The sequence below is a fragment of the Anomaloglossus baeobatrachus genome, chromosome 3, assembly GCF_048569485.1.
Source record: "Anomaloglossus baeobatrachus isolate aAnoBae1 chromosome 3, aAnoBae1.hap1, whole genome shotgun sequence".
Lineage (NCBI taxonomy): Eukaryota > Metazoa > Chordata > Amphibia > Anura > Aromobatidae > Anomaloglossus > Anomaloglossus baeobatrachus.
Genome location: NC_134355.1, coordinates 442,139,887 through 442,160,804, shown reverse-complemented (window position 1 = coordinate 442,160,804; position 20,918 = coordinate 442,139,887). Strand labels below are relative to the sequence as shown.

Genomic DNA, 20,918 nt, shown 5'->3' with positions numbered 1-20,918 from the left:
GATCAGGGTCTAAGACAAAGGACTGTCCATGTGAATATGATTAAGGAGTACCATGACCGGACATTACCTATGATAGCAAGCTGTCGGCTGGCTTCAGAAGATGGTCAGGAGGATGAGGACCCATTACCTGATCTTGTTGAAGCAGCCAGAGCCCCATCCACTGTGGAACAGGTTCCTCTGAGAGATCACTTAGATTCCTTACAGAAAAAACAAATGCTGGGAGTGCTCCATCAGAGACAGGCTGCTTTCTCATCCCGACCAGGTCGAACCACAGTAACCCAACATCATGTGGACACTCAGGGCATCCGTCCCATACAACAGGCTCCCTACCGGGTACCAGAATCAGTTAGAAACACCATGCAGCATGAGCTGGAGGAGATGTTACAGCTTGGGGTGATTCAGGCCTCCCATAGTCCTTGGGCCTATCCTGTTGTGTTAGTACCCAAGAAAGATGGGAGTATTCGATTTTGTGTGGACTACAGACGACTAAATGACCATACCATCAGTGATGCTCACCCAATGCCCCGCATTGATGAACTTCTAGACCGGCTAGCTGGGGCACGATACGTCACCACCTTGGATCTCAGTAAGGGATACTGGCAAATTCCCCTGACGGAGGAAGGTAGAGAAAAGTCGGCTTTTATAACCCACTTTGGTCTGTATGAATTTCTAAACATGCCTTTCGGAATGAAAAACGCCCCTGCAACCTTTCAGAGAATGGTGGACCAGATCCTCCGGGGATGTGGCGACTTCGCTTGTGCCTACCTGGATGATATCGCCATCTTCAGCCACACATGGGAGGAACATCTGAATCAAGTAGCTGTTGTTCTTGACCGGATTCTCACAGCAGGCCTAACTATTCGACCTGATAAATGCCAATTGGGGATGGGTGAAGTCCAATATCTAGGGCATCGAGTAGGAGGGGGGAAGTTACGTCCTGAACCTGCCAAAATCCAGGCTATTAGAGACTGGCCTGTACCCCAAACCAAGAAACAAGTTATGGCTTTTTTGGGCACTGCCAGTTATTACCGAAAATTTGTTTCTCATTTCAGCAGTGTGGCCAAGCCCCTTACAGACCTCACGAAGAAAACGATGCCCCGGCTGGTGATCTGGACTCCAGGCTGTGATGAGGCTTTTAACCGGCTGAAGGACGCCTTGGTCTGCGACCCTGTTCTGGCTGCTCCAAACTACAAGAAGAGATTCATTGTGCAGACAGATGCCTCTTCTTATGGACTGGGAGCTGTCCTCAGCCAGGTGAATGCAGCCGGGGAGGAGCACCCCATTGCCTATCTCAGCAGGAAACTGCTGGACCGAGAAGTGGCCTATGCAACTGTTGAGAAGGAATGTCTGGCTGTAGTATGGGCCCTTAGGAAACTACGGCCGTATCTGTATGGACGAGAATTCACTGTGGTTACTGATCACAATCCCCTCACCTGGCTGAACAGAGTCTCTGGGGACAATGGACGATTACTACGATGGAGCCTGGCTCTTCAACCCTATAACTTTACCATACAATATAGAAGGGGCAGCCAACACCAAAATGCAGACGGATTGTCCAGGCAAGAGGAGCCCTGAGTCAGGTCCACCATGTTTACGTGTACTTGACAAGCGACCTGTTGAGGTCACTAGTCCATACACCAATTGAGGGGGGAAGGGGTTGTAACATTATATCCCCCCAGCCTGTATCATATTGCAATCAGGCTTCAGCCGTAGCTATTGTCCTTGATTTGGGGGGGGGGTTGCATATATATTGTTCTCCTCTGCAGGGGGCTTACCTAGTACACAATCTCTGGAGGCTGTGTCTAGGAACCCTTTTCTAGCTACAAGTAGCAAATGTTAAGGGGGTGGATCTAAGGAGGGGTGGGAGATTCAGCCCCATGTTTTAGTTTTTAGTTATGCTTTGTTGAGTGAAGGGTGAGGACCTGTGCTAAGGCCAGCTCCTTATCGCCCGTACATGGACGATTGGACTTTGAGGACTTTTGCATTCTCCTTGGCGCCCCTGGACCTATTTCCTTTGTGTGGACTCTAAAGAACCATTTTAATATTGCATGTTTTATGCTCCCTGCCTCATTAAATCTTCTTGGATTGTTCCTTGGCCTTGCGTCCCTTACTGCTCTGTCGCATACCCCGTCACATTGTCGTGCTGAAATGTCTACCCTTGTTTCATCTTCATCATCCTGGTAGTTGGCAGCAGACTTTTATCAAGAATGTCTCAGTACATTTTTCCATTTATCCTTCCTTCAATTACATGAAGTTTACCAGTGCTGTATCGTGAAAAACAGCCCCACACTAGAATGTTCCCACTTCTAAACTTCACTTTTGATATGATGTTTTTGGGGCACTATATAGTGACTTTTGGCCTCCAAACATTGTGTGTATTATGGCATCCAAAGAGTTCAATTTTGGTCTCATCTGATTCGACTATATTCTCCCAGTATTTAACAGGCTTGTCTAAATGTTGTTGAGCAAACTTTAGGGTTTGAACATGCTTTTTGTTCAGCAATGGAGTCTTGCGTGGTGAACATGCACACAGGACATAGAGGTTGAGTGCATTACTTATTGTTTTCTTTATGACAATTGTACCTGCTAATTCCAGGTCTTTGTAGCTCTCCACAGATGGTCATTGGCTTTTGGATAACTCTTCTGATAATTCTTTTCACTGCTATGTCTGAAATCTTGCAGAGAGCACCTGTTCATGGCCGGTTATGGTGAAATTATGTTCTTTCCATTTCTGGATTATATCCCTAATAATGTTCACTGGAATCTTCCGTAGTTTAGAAATTATTTTGCAATTATTGCCACAGTATGTTTTGCAGCAATAAGGTTGAAAAGATCTTTAGACAGCTCACTGGTTTTACCCATCAAAAGATGTTTTTTGTGTGGCACCTTGATAATGAGATACCTTTTAATAGGCCTTCAGTTGAACCCGCTGATATTATGTTTTAGGATGGTTTCACACATCTGGCTTTTTGCCAGTTTGCCGGTTCCAGCGCACGCCAGTACAGTGTATACAGTACAGTGGCAGTGCTGTAACTTCCGGGTCACATACTCCAGTCACATGACAGCATGTGACCGGAGCTTGTCACGCTACAACTGTACTGTATACACTGTACTGGCGTTCACCAGAACCAGCGAAAAGCCGAATGTGTGCAACTAGCTTAACTTAGTGGCAGGATGACTTTCTAATTACTGATAGATTTCAGCTGCTGTCATGACTATCCATTGCTTTTTGCCCCTCTCTTTCTTCATGTGTTCAGTATTCTTTCCCTGTGTCACTTCTCATTATTACACATCACTAAATTTATGGACTTCTATGGTTTGATTTTTTTGCCTGTGTAGATTGGATTGGTTGTTACCAACATCTGGTGTGGTGAGAAATTCATGTCAATAGCACCTTTAGAAACATATTTACTTAGAAACCTAGCAGTGTCTTCAATATGTATTTGACCTGCTATATATATATAAATTTAATATCTATAAAATTGCCCTGGACAATCACATCACTAGGTCAATTTTATTGTAAAAATATATAGCAATTGTAGAACTGTTTGGTTTTTTTTTGTGTTTTTCATTCAAAACTATACATTATTCTACCAAAAAAACCCTCATATGGCTTTATCAATGGGAGAAATAAAAAGTTATGGATCTCTATATCCTAAGTAACAAGGGGTTAAAAAAAAAAATAAAAAATGCACATTGAAAACAGAAAGTTTTTATTTATGATTTGTATTCTGGAAGAGCAGTCTTTATATCAGATATTGTGAAATAATCTTAAGTAAATTGCAGTGCATTATGGACTTTTAAAGGAGCCAAGGTAAGCTGTAAGTAGTGTGCTTATAGGTATACTTTATATGCGAAACAATTCATTTCTTATTGAACCTCTGTCTCTGTATTTTCCAAATTGATTAAATGTCTCCATAAAAGTCCTTAGGGAGATTATTGACTACAGTTCTTTTTAATTTTGCAGGTATAATGTTGAAAGACACAAAAACCTAACATTAAACTTTTGTTTCTTTTCTAGTTATTGACTGCAATTCACCAAAAGAGCTTGAGAATGGATATATGACTTTCTCTACACCAGAAAACACCACCACATATCAGTCAGCTGTCACATATTCATGCCGGGAACCTTACTACTCAATGATACCCAATATTACTAGTATGTATGGGATGATATATTTTACTGTATAGAAAAACTAATGAATACTGATAATTTGTGAAAGCAACATGATTTTCCAGTGAAATAGTCTGTCCTGCAGTGAAACTTAAAATAAGTGTAAAGCCAGCTTTACACCTTACAATTAGGTGTGCAATCTCGTATGCGATGTGACACGCCCAGGTTGCATATGGGATCTTATGAGATTGCACGTTGGTCGTTCATTTGCTGTCACACGAGCGTTAGTAGTCTATGTTAAATTGATCAATTTTGTGTGCGATGCTTTAGATCATGTGTTCTGTGACGTATGCATTGGGCAACCTTTTTTTTTTTATTTATTGACTTGCCAAGCGTGTGTAATGTGTAGGGATGCGTTTTTACTATGTCATCTGCCATTCAGCTCTGCTACATGGCCGCTGACAGCAGACACAGGCAGCCATGTAGCAGAGCTGAATGGCAGATGACAGCAGACACAGAAAGAGCCGCACGATCAGAATGAACTCGGGTTAACTTCACCCGACTTCATTGTCATGCTGCGGCTCTGTCTGTGTCGCGTCCTGATTAGCGGTCACCGGTGAAGGACTCACCGGTGACCGCTAAACTCCTGAGTAACTGAATTGAGCAGCCTTCTCTCATATACTCACCGATCCCCGATCACCGGCGCGGCGCTGCACGGCTTTCTCACTGCTCCGCCGGCTTTTACTATTTTGAAAAAGCCGGCCGCTCATTAAAGAATATCGTATTCCCTGCTTCCCCACCCACCGGCGCCTATGATTGGTTGCAGTGAGACACGCCCCCACACTGAGTGACAGGTGTCTCACTGCACCCAATCACAGCAGCCGGTGGGCGTGTCTATACTGTGCAGTGAAATAAATAATTAAATAATTAAAAAAAACGTCGTGCGGTCCCCCCCAATTTTAAAACCAGCCAGATAAAGCCATACGGCTGAAGGCTGGTATTCTCAGGATGGGGAGCTCCACGTTATGGGGAGCCCCCCAGCCTTACAATATCAGTCAGCAGCCGCCCAGAATTGCCGCATACATTAGATGCGACAGTTCTGGAACTGTACTTGGCTCTTCCCGATTTGCCCTGGTGCGTTGGCAAATCGGGGTAATAAGGAGTTATTGGCAGCCCATAGCTGCCAATAAGTCCTAGATTAATCATGTCAGGCGTCTCCCCGAGATGCCTTCCATGATTAATCTGTAAGTGACAGTAAAGAAACACACACACCCGAAAAAATCCTTTATTAGAAATAAAAAACACAAACATATACCCTGGCTCACCACTTTAATAAGCCCGAAAAAGCCCTCCATGTCTGGCGTAATCCAGGATGCTCCAGCGTCGCTTCCAGCTCTGCTGCATGGAGGTGACCGGAGCTGCAGCAGACACCGCCGCTCCTGTCACCTCCATGCAGCAAATGAAGACAGCCGCGCGATTAGCTGTGCTGTCACTGAGGTTACCCGCTGTCACTGGATCCAGCGGTGGCCGCGGGTAACCTCAGTGACAGCTCAGCTGATCGCTCGGCTGTCTTCATTTGCTGCGTGGAGGTGACAGGAGCGGCGGTATCTGCTGCAGCTCCGGTCACCTCCATGCAGCAGAGCTGGAAGCGACGCTGGAGCATCCTGGATTACGCCGGACATGGAGGGCTTTTTTGGGCTTATTAAAGTGGTGAGCCAGGTTATATGTTTGTGTTTTTTATTTCTAATAAAGGATTTTTTCGCGTGTGTGTGTTTATTTACTGTCACTTACAGATTAATCATGGAAGGCATCTCGGGGAGACGCCTGACATGATTAATCTAGGACTTATTGGCAACTATGGGCTGTCAATAACTCCTTATTACCCCGATTTGCCAACGCACCAGGGCAAATCGGGAAGAGCCGGGTACAGTCCCAGAGCTGTCGCATCTACTGTATGCGGCAATTCTGGGCGGCTGCTGACTGATATTGTTAGGCTGGGGGGCTCCCCATAACGTGGAGCTCCCCATCCTGAGAATACCAGCCTTCAGCCGCATGGCTTTATCTGGCTGGTTTTAAAATTGGGGAGGACCGCACGCCGATTTTTTAAATTATTTAATTATTTATTTCACTGCACAGTATACATGCCCACCGGCTGCTGAGATTGGGTGCAGTGAGACACCTGTCACTCAGCGTGGGGGCGTGTCTCACTGCAACGAATCATAGGCGCCGGTGGGCGGGGAAAGCAGGGAATACGAGATTGTTTAATGAGCGGCCGGCTTTTTCAAAATTGTAAAAGCCGCCGGACCAGTGAGAAAGCCGTGCAGCGCCGCGCCGGTGATCGGGGATCAGTGAGTATGAGAGAGGGGGTAAGAGGGATAGCCTGACATGGACAGAGAGAGAGGGACAGAGATAGTGACCGACTGACAGAGATTAGTGAATGACAGACATTGTGAGGCGCTTCAGAACGCAGCTATTCAGCTGCGCTCTGAAGCGGACCTTTTTTAAGCTGCGGTGCAGAACGCACACTTGTGCACATAGCCTCAGACATCAAAATCGTATGAGGGATGTCACACGTTTCAATTGACTAGGTTCATACAACAAAACGTCCAATGTCTGAGGAATAAACGACGTGTATGCGATCACCGTATTTGCGTTCAATCTTGATTGCACGTAGGTGTCACACGCAAATACGTCACAAATGATGCAGGATGTGCGTCACTTACAACGTGACCCCGACGACGGATTGAAAGATTTATTGAAGCGTGTAAAGCAGGCATAACTCTATATCTAAAGTACATCTTCCATAAAATCAGGCAATTTTGCAGGTACATTGGCATCTAGACTGGGGACTAAAAAGATTGTTGCATTCTAACCAGCAACTTGATTTAGTATATTTGTAGGGGCTCGTTCACATAATCACATTTTTGGTCAGAGTGCTGTCTGTAAAAAAATGGAGAGCACTGGGACCAATGTTATTCAATGCAGCAGTGCACAAGTTTTTATTTTTTCCCTAACCAAATCTGCATGTGAAAAATCAAATCACAGCATGCACTATCTGCCACATCTCAGATGAGACTCGCCAATTCATGTCTATAGGTGCACAAAAACAAATCAGATGCCATAAAAGCAATAGTAGAGCAACCTTTTCTATAAAAAATTATTTAAAGGGAAACTGTCATGTAAAAATATGCTATTAACCTGTAGATATGGGGTTAATACGTAGATTAATGGCGTTCTGAGGGCTCATGCACACGTTGCATACTGACATGCATTTACGCTGCGTATTGCACTGCAGCGTAAATGCATGCGTACTGCGTCCCCTGCACAATCTATGTAGATTGTGGATGACACGTGCGCACGTTGCTTTTTTGAATGCAGCGATTTGGGTGCTAAAATTTTTTACGAAAAATGTAATACAAGGAGAGCTCAAAACTGGTTCACAGACTAAAAACTCCTTAATATAAAAAATATCAATTTTATTAACAAAAGCATTTAAAAACACTTCCACATTATATAGAAAATATTAATTGGTGCCATACAAAGATTCCAACATATATCCCCCTTATTATTCTAGTCCTATGTGTTACCCCAATTAAGGAGCAAGAACAAATGTCAGTAAGGCGCAGTATACAAGTATATCCCTAAACAGTCCAATAGTCAAGGGTCCTACAGTCTGAAGGGGAATTATGAATGGGCATGTTTTTAATAGGTGACATCATCATTCACCTTGAAAATACAGCCTTGTCCCGAATGAGATGACAAAAATTTGAAAAATATTTCTATAACGGGAATTCTCTGTTTGGTAATATCCACGCTAAGTATACAAGTATATCCCTAAACAGTCCTTGACTATTGGACTGTTTAGGGATATACTTGTATACTGCGCCTTACTGACATTTGTTCTTGCTCCTTAATTGGGGTAACACATAGGACTAGAATAATAAGGGGGATATATGTTGGAATCTTTGTATGGCACCAATTAATATTTTCTATATAATGTGGAAGTGTTTTTAAATGCTTTTGTTAATAAAATTGATATTTTTATATTAAGGAGTTTTTAGTCTGTGAACCAGTGCTAAAATTTTTACCCAAATCCGTGCGTTCATAAAAGCAGCATGCCAATTATTTGTGCATTCTGGATGCAGCTCCTACTCTGTCTATGGTGGGGGCAGCATCCCGAGCGCATAAAAACGGCTTTTTTTAACAAAAATACTGCATTCATTACACATGTGCTTTCAAATCGCTGTAGAATATTATGCAGTTACGTGTGCATGAGCCCTGAAGCTACCTGGCTCCTCATTGAGAGCCCCACTGCTGAGAGGAAATGAAGAGTAGGGCTCACTGTCAGTAAAGCCTAAGCAACATGGCATGAAAATCGAAAAGAGTGAAATGTGATGTTTTATCGCATTCCACTTAGACCAATATTAACCTATGTCCCAGTGCCCATGAGCGACTATTTTCTCAGCCCTAATTGGACCGAGAAAACAATCGCAGCATGCTGCGATTATAATGCGATCCTTGTTTCTCTCGCAGCCATTCAAGTCTATGGGGTGAGAGAAAAATCGCAATGCACTCGCAGTACACTGGTGTACCACGAGTGCAGGGGCAAGAATGTTAATAGTCAGGTATGGAGAAGAGAGGGAGATAAATCCCTCCCATCCGCAGCGCCTGCCTGGCACTCTGCAGAGCTGGCCCGCCCCTCCTCAGAGTCGACCCGCCCCTCCTCAGAGCCAGCACGCCCCCCACAGCTGAGGTCCGATCGCATGACCAGACCTCAGTCGCAGTGACACTTGCATGACACTCGGCTCCTGCTGTGCTGCCAGCGTGAGCCAAGTGTCATGCGAGGATTGCAGTAGATCCCCATGTGGCCCCAGCCTAAGTGTCAAGGTGTGGTTACTAGAGTTGAGCGAGGTTCGAGGTTTTCCAATTTCATGTTTGAGTGCTTTTGGGGGGTGTTCGAGATTGAACTCAAGCTTTTTGCTAACTGTCTAGAACTGTTCGATCACCATAAACGTGGCTTTTCACAGTAAGGCTATGTGCACATGTTGCTATCTGCATGTGTCCTGCGTCCCCAGCACAATCCCTCTCTCTTTCCTACTCACTGATCACGGGCGTCTCGCTCCACATCTGTCACAAATATGGCGGAGTCCTTTACTCTTTAGAAAATTGCTGCCGCTTCATTAGTCAATTAGTTATTCCGTGCTTTCCCTGCCCACCGGCGCCTATGATTGGTTGCAGTCAGACATGTCCTCAAGCTGAGTGACAGCTGTCTCACTGCAACCAATCACAGCCGCCGGCGGGCGGGTCTATATTGTGCAGTAAAATAAATAAATAAATAATTAAAAAAAAAAATGCGGTTCCCCCATATTTGATACCAGCCAGAATAAAGCCGCACGGCTGGAGGCTGGTATTATCAGGATGGAGAGCACCACGTTATCGGGAGCCCACCACCCTAACAATATCACCCAGCAGCCACCCGGAATAGCCGCATCCATTAGATCCGACAGTCCCGGGGGACTCAACCCAGCTCCTCCCGAATTGCCTGGTGCGGTGGCAATCGAGGTAATAAGAGTTTAATCATGACAAGCGTCTCCCCGAGACACCTTCTATGATCAACCTGAAAGTGAAAGTAAATAAACAAACACACACACCGAAAAATCCTTTATTTGGAATAAAAGACAAAAAACCACCCTGTTTCACCCCTTTATTAATCCCCAAATACCACTCCAGGTCCGACGTAATCCACATGACACTGTCAGCTCCCTGTAGATGCAGCAGCACCGTAGAACACCATCGCACTGTATCAGGTCCACGTAGCAATGAAGTGAATCGCGCTGTCAGCAGAGACTTCAGTCAGCACTGCAGGCTTCAAGATTGCAAAATCTGCCTATCTTTATCAATAGAGGCAATAGCTCAGTGGGTAGAGAGCTCGCCTATGAAGCATTAGGTCGCGAGTTCTAGTCTTGGCTGTCCCGGTTTTTATTTTTAATTATATCGTGCAGTAAAATAAATTTAAAAAAATGCGGTTCCCCCCATATTTGATACCAGCCAGGATGAAGCCACACGGCTAGAGGCTGGTATTGTCAGGATGGGGAGCACGACATTATCGGGAGCCCTCTAGCCTAACAATATCACCCAGCAGCCGTCCAGAATAGCCGCATCCATTAGATGTGACAGTCCCGGGGAACTCTACCCAGCTCATCCTGAATTGCCCTGGTGCGGTGGCAATCGAGGTAATAAAGAGTTAATCATGACAAGCGTCTCCTCGAGACACCTTCTATGATCAACCTGAAAGTGAAAGTAAATAAACACACAAACCAAAAAATCCTTTATTTGGAATAAAAGACAAAAAAGCACCCTGTTTTACCCCTTTATTAATCCCCAAATACACATACAGGTCCGACGTAATCCACACGACACTGTCAGCTCTGCTTCAGAACACGAGTTCTCAGTCTCCACTCCACGTAGCAATGAAGAGAATCGCGCTGTCACCTCAGACTTCACTGTCAGTATTTTTTTTTTTTTTTTTTTATTATTTTTAATTAATTAATGATTATTCTTTATTTATAATTAATTATGCAATATTATTATTTTAATTATGCACAGAGGGGAGTAGTCGGACATCATCTATCAAGGTCTGTGTCTTTCCCCCTCTATGTTTGTTTGTCTCTCTGGTTTCTTTCTTTCTTTCTTTCTTTCTTTCTTTCTTTCTTTCTTTCTTTCTTTCTTTCTTTCTTTCACTCTTTCTTTCTTTCTCTCTCTTTCTTTCTCTCTCTCTTTCTTGCTTTCTCTCTCTCGCTTTCTCTTTTTCTTTCTCTCTCTCTTTCTTTTTTTTTTTGTCCATCGGACAGGAGTCTGCACAAAAGTGTGTAGTTTTTTGGGGGGTTTTTTGCACTGATGCATCAGCTGATTGTATGAAAGCCGTTTATACAATCAGCTGCTGTGTCATGTGATTCAGGCCCTTGAACCTGACACATCATCTGATCACTTTGCCTTCCAGCAAACCGATCAGATGATATTGGATCCGGATTGGGCGGGGCGGGACCCTTGACCCAGGATTACTGCAGAGGGGGGTTCTTTATTTCAATAAAGATGGAGTCCCTAATTGTGTTGTGTTTTATTTCTAATAAAAATATTTTTCTGTGTGTTTTTTTTTATCTATTTATTTATAATAGCTGAGTGACAACCTATTTACACTAGATGATATTTCATTACACTCAATCTAATTGTAAGATCAATCAAAGGATAATATGCTGACCCATATTTGCTCAATGTTGAGTTAGAAAAGACAGTGGCATATTTCATGTAGAAAGCAAATTGTGGCATTCACCAATAAAATTTTATTCTTTTACATTAAGTTGATATGAAGGGATGGTACTACAAACACACAGCAGACGGCCTACAGAAGTGTCAGCAATGACATGAAATGTCCATAGGCTGGGTGCTGTTTGTTTGTATTCTCCTCTCTCCCATATATAATGGAAATTAAAATAAAGAATATTTCAATGGTGAATGCGCCAATTTGCTTTCTATTGTAAGTACAGTATATTGAAAAAGTGAGTACACCCCTCACATTGTTCTAAATATCTTATTATATGTTTTCATAGGACAACACTGAAGATATGACACTTTGATACAATATTAAGTAGTCAGTGTACAGCTTGTATAACAGTGTATATTTGATGTGCCCTCAAAATAACACAACACATAGTCATTAATGTTTAAACCACTAGCATGAAAAGTGAATGCATCCCTAAGGGAAAATATAGAAATTGTGCCCAATTTGTGCACAAAGTGTCAATATTGTGTGGCCAACATTATTTTCAAGCACTGCCTTAATTATCTTGGGCAAGGAGTTCAGTAGAGCTTCCCATGTTGCCACCGGAATCTGTTCCACTCCTCCATGACATCACGGAGCTGGTGGATCTTAGAGACTTTGCGCTCCTCCACCTTCCAATTGAGGATGTTCTACAGATGCTCAGTAGGTTTTAGATCTGGAAACATGCTTTGCCAGTCCAGCACCATTACATTCAGTTTCTTTAGCAAGGCAGTGGTCGTCTTGGAGGTGTATTTGGGGTTATTATGTTGGAATATGAATGGAGAGGATCATGTTCTGCTTCAGTATGTCACAGTACTTGTTGGAATTAATGTTTTACTCAATGATCTATAGCTCCCCACAACTGGAAGCACTCATGCAGCCTCAAACCATTACTCTCCCACCACCATGCAAGATTATAGGGAAGACACACTTGTCTTTGTACTCCTCACCTAGTGGCCGCCACACATGCTTGACACCATCTGAGGCAAATAAGTTTATCTTGGTGTCATTAAACCACATAACATGATTCCTTAGTCTACTTGTCTTAAGGGGGCTTTACACGCTACGACATTGCTAATGCAAACTCGTTGGGGTCACGGAATTGGTGACGCACATCCGGCCGCATTAGCGATGCCGTTGCGTGTTACACCGATGAGCGATTTTGCATCGTTGCAAAAACGTGCAAAATCGCTCATCGGTGACATGGGGGCCCATTCTCAAAAATCATTACTGCAGCAGTAACGAGGTTGTTCCTCGTTCCCGCGGCAGCACACATCGCTCCGTGTGACACCGCAGGAACGAGGAAGCTCTCCTTACCTGCCTCCCGGCCGCTATGCGAAAGGAAGGAGGTGGGCGGCATGTTACGTCCCGCTCAGCTCCGCCCCTCCGCTGCTATTGGGCGGCCACTCAGTGACGTCGCTGTGACGCCGCACGGACCACCCCCTTAGAAAGGAGGCGGTTCGCCGGTCACAGCGACGTCGCCGGGCAGGTAAGTATGTGTGACGGGTCTGGGCGATGTTGTGCGGCACAGGCAGCGATTTGCCCGTGTCGCGCAACAGATGGGGGCGGGTACCCACACTAGCGATATCGGGACCGATATGGCAGTGTGTAAAGCCCGCTTTAGACTTTCTTGTGCACCAACTTTACAAGAGGCTCCCTTCTGGGACGACAGCCATGCAGACCAATTTTATACAGTATGCAGCATATGGTCTGAGCACTGACAGGCTGAACCCCCACTCCTGTAACCTCTGCAGCAATGCTGACTGCACTCATGCATCTATTTTGAAAAGACAATCTCTGGATATGACGCTCACTACTGTACACTTACTTTACTGTACCTACTTTACATTGTATCAAAGTGTCATATCTTCAGTTTTGTGCCATGAAAAGATATAATAAAATATTTACAAAAATCTGATGGGGTGTACTCACTTTTGTGATATACTGTAAATGAATGCAATTGTAAGTTACCCCATGATGCAACTGGTAATAATTCTAAGGATCTGATGTTTTGTTGTCTTGTCATGCAGCAGAATACATCTGTAATGAAAATGGAGTGTGGATAAATTCAGAGATGGGAGAGAAACTTCCGGAGTGCCAGCCAGGTAAGTGGTGAACGCTGAAAGCATCATTAATACTTTGTAATTGCCTCCTGTAACTTAACAAAATGCTTTATCCTTTCCATTTAGTAATAACATTTCTGCTTGTGATGTAAGGGACAGTTTACCAACCAATATTTACATAGTTACATAGTTACATATTACATAGTAGTTACATAGTTACTTAGGTTGAAAAAAGACCTAGGTCCATCTAGTTCAACCTTCCTCCACCAGTTCTACATTTAGTCACTAAGTCATTTATAACCAACAATGTTTTGTGTACTGAGGAAATCATCCATCCCTTTTTTAAAAGCTGTTATAGTATCTGCCATTACTACCTCTTGTGGTAGGGCATTCCACAGTCTGACTGCTCTAACTGTAAAGAACCCTTTCCTATTTAGCTGCTGGAATCGCTTTTCTTCCACTCGCAGTGAGTGCCCCCTGGTCCTTAGTACTGTCTTTGGAAGAAATAAGTCATGTGCCAGTCCTTTATATTGACAACACATGTATTTATACATATAAATGAGATCTCCTCTGAGACGTCTTTTTTCTAAGCTAAACATATCTAACTTTTTCAACCTGTCATCACATGTGAGGCCTTCCATTCCTTGTAATAGTCTAGTTGCCCGCCTTTGAACTGACTCTAAAGTACAAAGTAATATTACAGTATGTAACATTTTCCTGCATATACTCCTTGTATCTCTGTTCCTGAACTGCCCCATTATCAAAATTTTAGAGTGGTAAAAACATTTCTTCATGATTCATTTTACATATCCAATACATTAAGTAATTATTGTTTATTCATTGAATATGTTTAGCAGCTGTGATATTTCTTTTTGCGCCATATTTCTTTTTGCACAATATTCCTCCCTTTGCCACAATTTCTATGTAGCCATGTAATGTAACATGTCACTTTTAAAAGACTTATCCAGGTCTAAAACCTAACAGGCAGGTGGTTGCTAATTACCTGCCTATTCAACCTGCTGCCGGCTCAGAGTGGTCACAGACAGCTCTTGTCAGTGTTTCAGCGGCTCTCTATATCAATAGTTCAGCTCTTCTACTTTTGAACTGTGCTGTCAACGGGGCATGAGTGCTGATATCATGCTCCACAGAGTGTGCAGCCAGCCTGATATCAGCAGTAAAGCCACATCAACAGAGTATAGTGTAAGAGAAGCCACTGCTCTGTCGATGGGACCTCGGTGGAAGCTGCAGAATCGTCAGCAGGAGCGGTCTGTGCCGGTAGAGATCGGTGCCGGGCACAACTGGAAACTTGTTACCTGCCTATTACTTCTAAGGCCCATAGTAAAAAAATTAAATAGTTCCTGATAACCATTTTAAATATTACTGTACAGTTATACATGTGTTTCAGATGCTTTAGGCTATGGCTTGTGTACATTTATGCTGCATGCAGTGACTTTCGCTCTTTTTGCATGTTTTGCTTTGGAGAAGAAAGATTTTGAATTCTTGAAGATTCCAAATGATTGATACAGCTGGAGGTTTTTTATTAATTTGGTAGGCAAATTACCATTTTTCTGGTGAGAAAGTTTGACCGAGGTCAGCCTCACACTTGGCAACAAAAGGAGGAGGGTAATCATCAAGCAGGGAGATAGCCGAATAAGCTGTTGATATACCATTAGAATAGTCCCTGTTATTGGTGAAGTAGTGTTCATATGGGGGTTTTAAGGGGAGTCAGTTTTATCAGTAAAGTATTAGTAATTTGAAAATACATGAATAAGTCCCTTTTTCGTATCCCGTATTTGTCTATAATATCAGAAAAGGGAAGTATCATATCCGAATGCATCAAGTTGCCAACTTTTAGAATTCTTTTAGCGATCCAAGTTTCTAATATAAGTAAAAGGATCTTGTGTTTGAGAACTGCCAATGGGATGTCACATATGAGAACGGGTACCAGGGCCCTCTTAAAATATTTGAGAAATTAAAGTGTATGAGATTTACAATGAATACAGATTAAGGAGCCTTTGCAAATGGAGCTAAAATCCAATACATCTGTGATATATTCCTTATTCAATACACAATTATATATTTATTTAGTCTGTTAGATGACAAAAACGTTACATTAGAAACCTTTAAAAAATGCTCCTATGACTAGATACTGCATGATACTTGTTTTCTTCCCTGAAAAAAGAAAATTATAACAATACTAGAGAGAAAGCGAGCACTTTTTCTATTAATGCTGAAAATAGTGGCACAAAACATGATTGCCACATGTTATGGCTGTAGAAAAACCCTTGCAGCAAATACAAAAAAAAAACCTATGTGATCCATAGTATCAGTTATGCAAAACCGAAACAAAAGGGCTCCATTCGTTATTTGGGGTCTGTTTGGAGTCCTGAAGGTTTTTCTTCTATTCTAAAATACAGAATCTAACGAAACCCCATGATGATCCAATAGGTCTCTCTTCCTCAGTTTGCATGGTTGATTACTTATTCTGTTTGTCTGCTCTAAAGATGGAACAGACAAACGGAATAACCTAATGGACAGTTGAACCGAGTATTACCAGAACAAAATCACTGTTATTTGGATGTATAAAAGCTGGCAAGGCAACAGAGAAGTGTTGCTAGAGAAGAGCCAAAAGAGCAGTCAACATCAATTTGTGGACTTTGCTGCTGATCCACAGGTAATCCGCAGCAAAGTTTGCACCAGTTAGGTTTTGTCATGGATTTTTACTTCCTCATTAGAAGCTATAGAGAAAATTTGCCGCAAATCTGCTAATGAATGGCAATAGAAATGCAACCGATATAAAAATTAGTGTTACAGGTTAATTTCTATGTGAAAAATGTCATCAGGGAAATGAGAAAGTAACAACCTAACATGCATACATTTGAAGGCTAAAACAGTTGCTACATTGTCTTTGTGTTTGGAAAAATTCAACATTACCTATTATTTGTCTTTCTAAATACATGGGACTAAACTTTTCCTCTATAAATTTCATTCATTAATATTGTTTCCAATATTCCTGGTGTTTTTATTATAAAACCACAAGTAATGTTCAAAAATTCATCATCGACTGACATCTGACAGCTCAGTATTTGGCTCCAGGAGACATCAAAACACGCTTCTATCCTAGACAACTAAGAAAGCAAAATTTCCAGCAATTCCTGTTTCCACAGAGATTTCTGTTTATAAGTGATCTTGAGGCCAGGAATTTTGGAAAATAGCTGTGGTTGTGACGTAGGCTCTAGCATTTATTGCTTGATCTTCATTTTACACCAGCTTTGGCGTATTTCATCTTTCATTTCATTCTCTTATCACAACTTTCTACATTTTAACCATTCTTGCGACCAAGGACCTTAATGTGCACAATGCATGCATGAAGGACGATCTTCCTCACTTCGCTTTGAGCTTCGGGTTATGCATGGATACTGAAGAACATCTTTTGTAAACTTTTTCTTGATATTTTCCTTATACTGTGAGACATGCTGGAATGGAATGGAATATCACCACTGGCAGGTATTCAAGGTTTCAAATGGGCAATGATGTATTAAAGTTTGGATACATCATTGATGGTGGATTATGCCTGGATATAACAAATACTGCAATACAACATTTTAATATATACCCCTCATATGCATATATTTTGCTAAAAGTGATACTATCATTTACTTTTTTTCTAATATGTTCTACCTCCTTACATATCAAGCAGATCGTTGACGATCTGGGTCCTCAGACATCTAAGGACCCATCACAAAACTGCTCAAAGCTTGCTGCTCAGCAGGCCAAAGCAAGTAGCTGGTACATGAAGACATATGAAGAGATGTGTATGGACCCATGGGCTTCATACTGGGCTTATGCATTGTGCATGCGCTGATGCAGGAGCAGAGCACTTCTGCCTGCTGAGCAGCGCAATTCACAGCAGGTTTTTTTGACCGATTGATGGAGGTCTCCGCATGTGGGCCCCACCAACTGGCAGGAACTGTATGAGGATAGAAGATATTAAATAATAAACAGTAATGACTACAAAGATTTTTTTTTTTAAGCTAGCACCTAGTTCACACATATTGGTGTTCCAGGCAGTCTTTTCTTATTGTACAAAGATGTATAGACAAGACATAGAAATACGGTAATCCTTTATTTTTTCGTAATGAAGAAATAGTTTTTCTGGTGCTATCTGTGATTTACCCTGTCCAAACTAGTTAAAAGTTTTATAAAAAAGACTTCGATTTGCTAAGGACTAATCAGATTTAAAGACACTTTAACCCCTCAATTTCCTTGCCTGTTTTGGATTTAAAGGACAAGCACTATTTTTATTTTCTCACTTTTTTTTAGTACCTTTATTTTTTCCAATCACTTAGCCCTTTAATGGTACTTATGATTGATCACCTTTAGGCTATGTTTTTGGTGAGTTTTTGATATGTAGTTAATCTGCAGGTCAACAGAGTTAGGAAGATGCCACCGCTTACAGTATAGTGAGTGATGACTGCAGCCATACCAGTACAGACGTATGACTGAAAGCCAGTGGCATCCAGGAAAAAAAAAATGTTTCTTTCTCCAGTGTGCTGCACTTTCACTACGGTGGCCATGCACCTTGCTAACACTATTAACATGTGGATTAAAACTATATTTGCAGGTTAATTGTGTTATCCTTCCTGACAGGTTCCCTAAAGGATTATAAGGTCTAAAGTTGAGTTACAAGGCAGCCACCTATTGGCACCAGAGTGTCAATTTTCTTCTTTCTAGAAGATTACATAGATAGATAGATATATAGATAGATAGATAGAGTCAGCACAACTGGCATAATCCACTTGATATATTGTAGTACTTGGCTATAATTTGTTACCCACTGTATTGACTGTGCTTCTTCCCTTCATTTTTATTTTGACAGTTTGTGGAAGGCCTAAACAACCACTCCCAGGAATAGTGAAACGAATCATTGGCGGGCGTAATGCAGAACCGGGATTCTTTCCTTGGCAGGTTCTAATAGTGGTTGAAGATATGTCCCGTGTTCCTGAAAACAAGTGGTTTGGCAGTGGAGCATTATTGTCTGATTATTGGGTGCTAACTGCAGCTCACGTGTTAAAATCTCAGCGACGTGACAACACTGTAATTCCTGTTTCAAAGGAACATGTCACTATCTATTTGGGGTTGCATGATGTGAAAAATAAAGAAGATGCTATTACTAGAACAATAGAGAAGATAATCCTACATGAATCTTTTGACCCACAAATTTACAACCATGATATTGCATTGGTGAAATTGAAAGAAAATGTTGTAATGAACAAATCCATAATGCCAATATGTCTGCCAGAGCTGGATCATGAGTTGGAAGGTCCTCAGCCTAATACTCTTGGTCTTGTAGCTGGATGGGGTATCTCCAACCCTAATAATACCATAGATGATGTCATAAGCTCAGGCATGAGAACATCTTCTGATGTGCTCCAGTATGTAAAACTTCCAGTAGTACTTCATGCCGAGTGTAAGGAGAGCTATGAGTCCCGCTCTGGGAATTATAGTGTAACAGAGAACATGTTTTGTGCAGGTTATTATGAGGGTGGGAAGGATACCTGCTTAGGGGACAGTGGGGGTGCCTTTATAATTCAAGACCCTGAGTCAAAAAGGTGGGTGGCACAAGGGCTAGTATCGTGGGGAGGGCCGGAAGAATGTGGAAGCAAACAAGTGTATGGTGTGTATACCAAAGTGTCAAATTATGTGAACTGGTTAGATAATCAACTCAATGCATAAAGATCATGTGATAAAGATCGCAAAGCTAAGTGACATACACTACTCACAAATAGTTAAGGTTTCAGGTGAAATTTATGGAAAACATAAAAAATTCACACTACAGTGATATTTTATAATGAATGGAGGAAATTTAAGTAGAAGCATCCAATGGTGATTTCCTCATCTCAAACAATTTATTGAAACAAAAGCCAACAGCAGTGGTGGGTATGCCTCCCCTTCCCCAAATAAAAATGTCAATGTCTCAATAACTTGACTTGTCATGTGGCCTTGAGCATTAATTGCAGGTTGATAATGACATCTAATGCTGTTTACAAGTGGAGTTCTTGTCTGATAAGGCATCGCATCCTGCTCTTCTTGAAGGGCAGCCCTCAGGTCATTGACATTGTGGAGTACAGAGTTCCAAGCCTCTACACAGTGACTCAAGCTAATCCCATAGGTTTCCTATGGGATTCAGGTGTGAAGAAAGTGCAGGCTACTCCCTTTGTGGTACCCCAGTCTCCAGCAGCCATTCCCTAATTATGTCACCTCAATGAGCTGAAGCATTGTTATCCATGAAGATTAAACTAGACCTGTGTTGTTCGTGCAGAGGCACAATCACTGATTTAATGATGTTATTCAAATAGAGAGGCTTATCAATATACCATTCACAAAGTGTAAAGGTGGTGTCACACACAGCGACGACGACAACGACGTCGCTGCTACGTCACCATTTTCTGTGACGTTGCAGCGATGTCCCGTCGCTGTCGCTGTGTGTGACATCCAGCAACAAGCTGGCCCCTGCTGTGAGGTCGTTGCTCGTTGCTGAATGTTCTGCTTCATTTTTTCGTCGTCGCTCTCCCGCTGTGAAGCACACATCGCTGTGTGTGACAGCGAGAGAGCGACGAAATGAAGCGAGCAGGGAGCAGGAGCCGGCGTCTGGCAGCTACGGAAAGCTGTAACCACTGTAAACATCGGGTAACCAAGGGAAGACCTTTCCCTGGTTACCCGATATTTACCTTCGTCACCAGCCTCCGCCGCTCTTGCTGCTAGTGCCGGCTCCTGCTCTGTGCACATGTAGCTGCAGTACGCATCGGGTTAATTAACCCTATGTGTACTGTAGCTAGGAGAACAAGGAGCCAGCGCTAAGCAGTGTGCGCGGCTCCCTGCTCTCTGCACTGTGACATGTAGCTGCAGTACACATCGGGTTAATTAACCCGATGTATACTGTAGCTAGGAGAGTAAGGAGCCAGCGCTAATCAGTGTGCGCGGCTCCCTGCTCTCTGCACTGTGACATGTAGCTGCAGTACACATCGGGCAATTAACCCGATGTGTACTGTAGCTAGGAGAGCAGGGAGCCAGCGCTAAGCAGTGTGCGCGGCTCCCTGCTCTCTGCACATGTAGCGACGTTATAATCGCTGCTGCGTCGCTGTGTTTGACAGCTAAGCAGCGATCATAACAGCGACTTACAAGGTCGCTGTTACGTCACAGAAAATGGTGACGTAACAGCGATGTCGCTGTCGCTATGTGTGAACCCAGCTTAAGTCAGTTCTGTATTGATTAGATACACCTGCCCATACTGTAACACCACCATAACTAAAGAATCTCCTTGAAAACTCAAACATTTCTGCTCAGCATGAATCGACTTTCATCAGTGAACAGCATTGAGACCTACTGGTCCCTTGTCCAGCGTAGATGCTCCCCGGCCCTC

General features: G+C 42.7%; 1 protein-coding gene across 1 annotated transcript in view; it reads left to right on the top strand.

Annotated features, from left to right (window-relative positions):
• The window catches only part of MASP1 (MBL associated serine protease 1), a 151,159-nt gene extending 131,227 nt beyond the window's left edge, over window positions 1-19,932 (top strand). Inside the window, exons 9-11 of the mRNA XM_075340451.1 lie at window positions 4,022-4,159; window positions 13,463-13,537; window positions 18,375-19,932. Coding sequence (XP_075196566.1) covers window positions 4,022-4,159; window positions 13,463-13,537; window positions 18,375-19,231 — 1,070 coding nt within the window. The 3' untranslated portion in view covers window positions 19,232-19,932. The remainder of the gene's footprint in view (window positions 1-4,021; window positions 4,160-13,462; window positions 13,538-18,374) is intronic.
• Window positions 19,933-20,918: the final 986 nt, after the last annotated feature.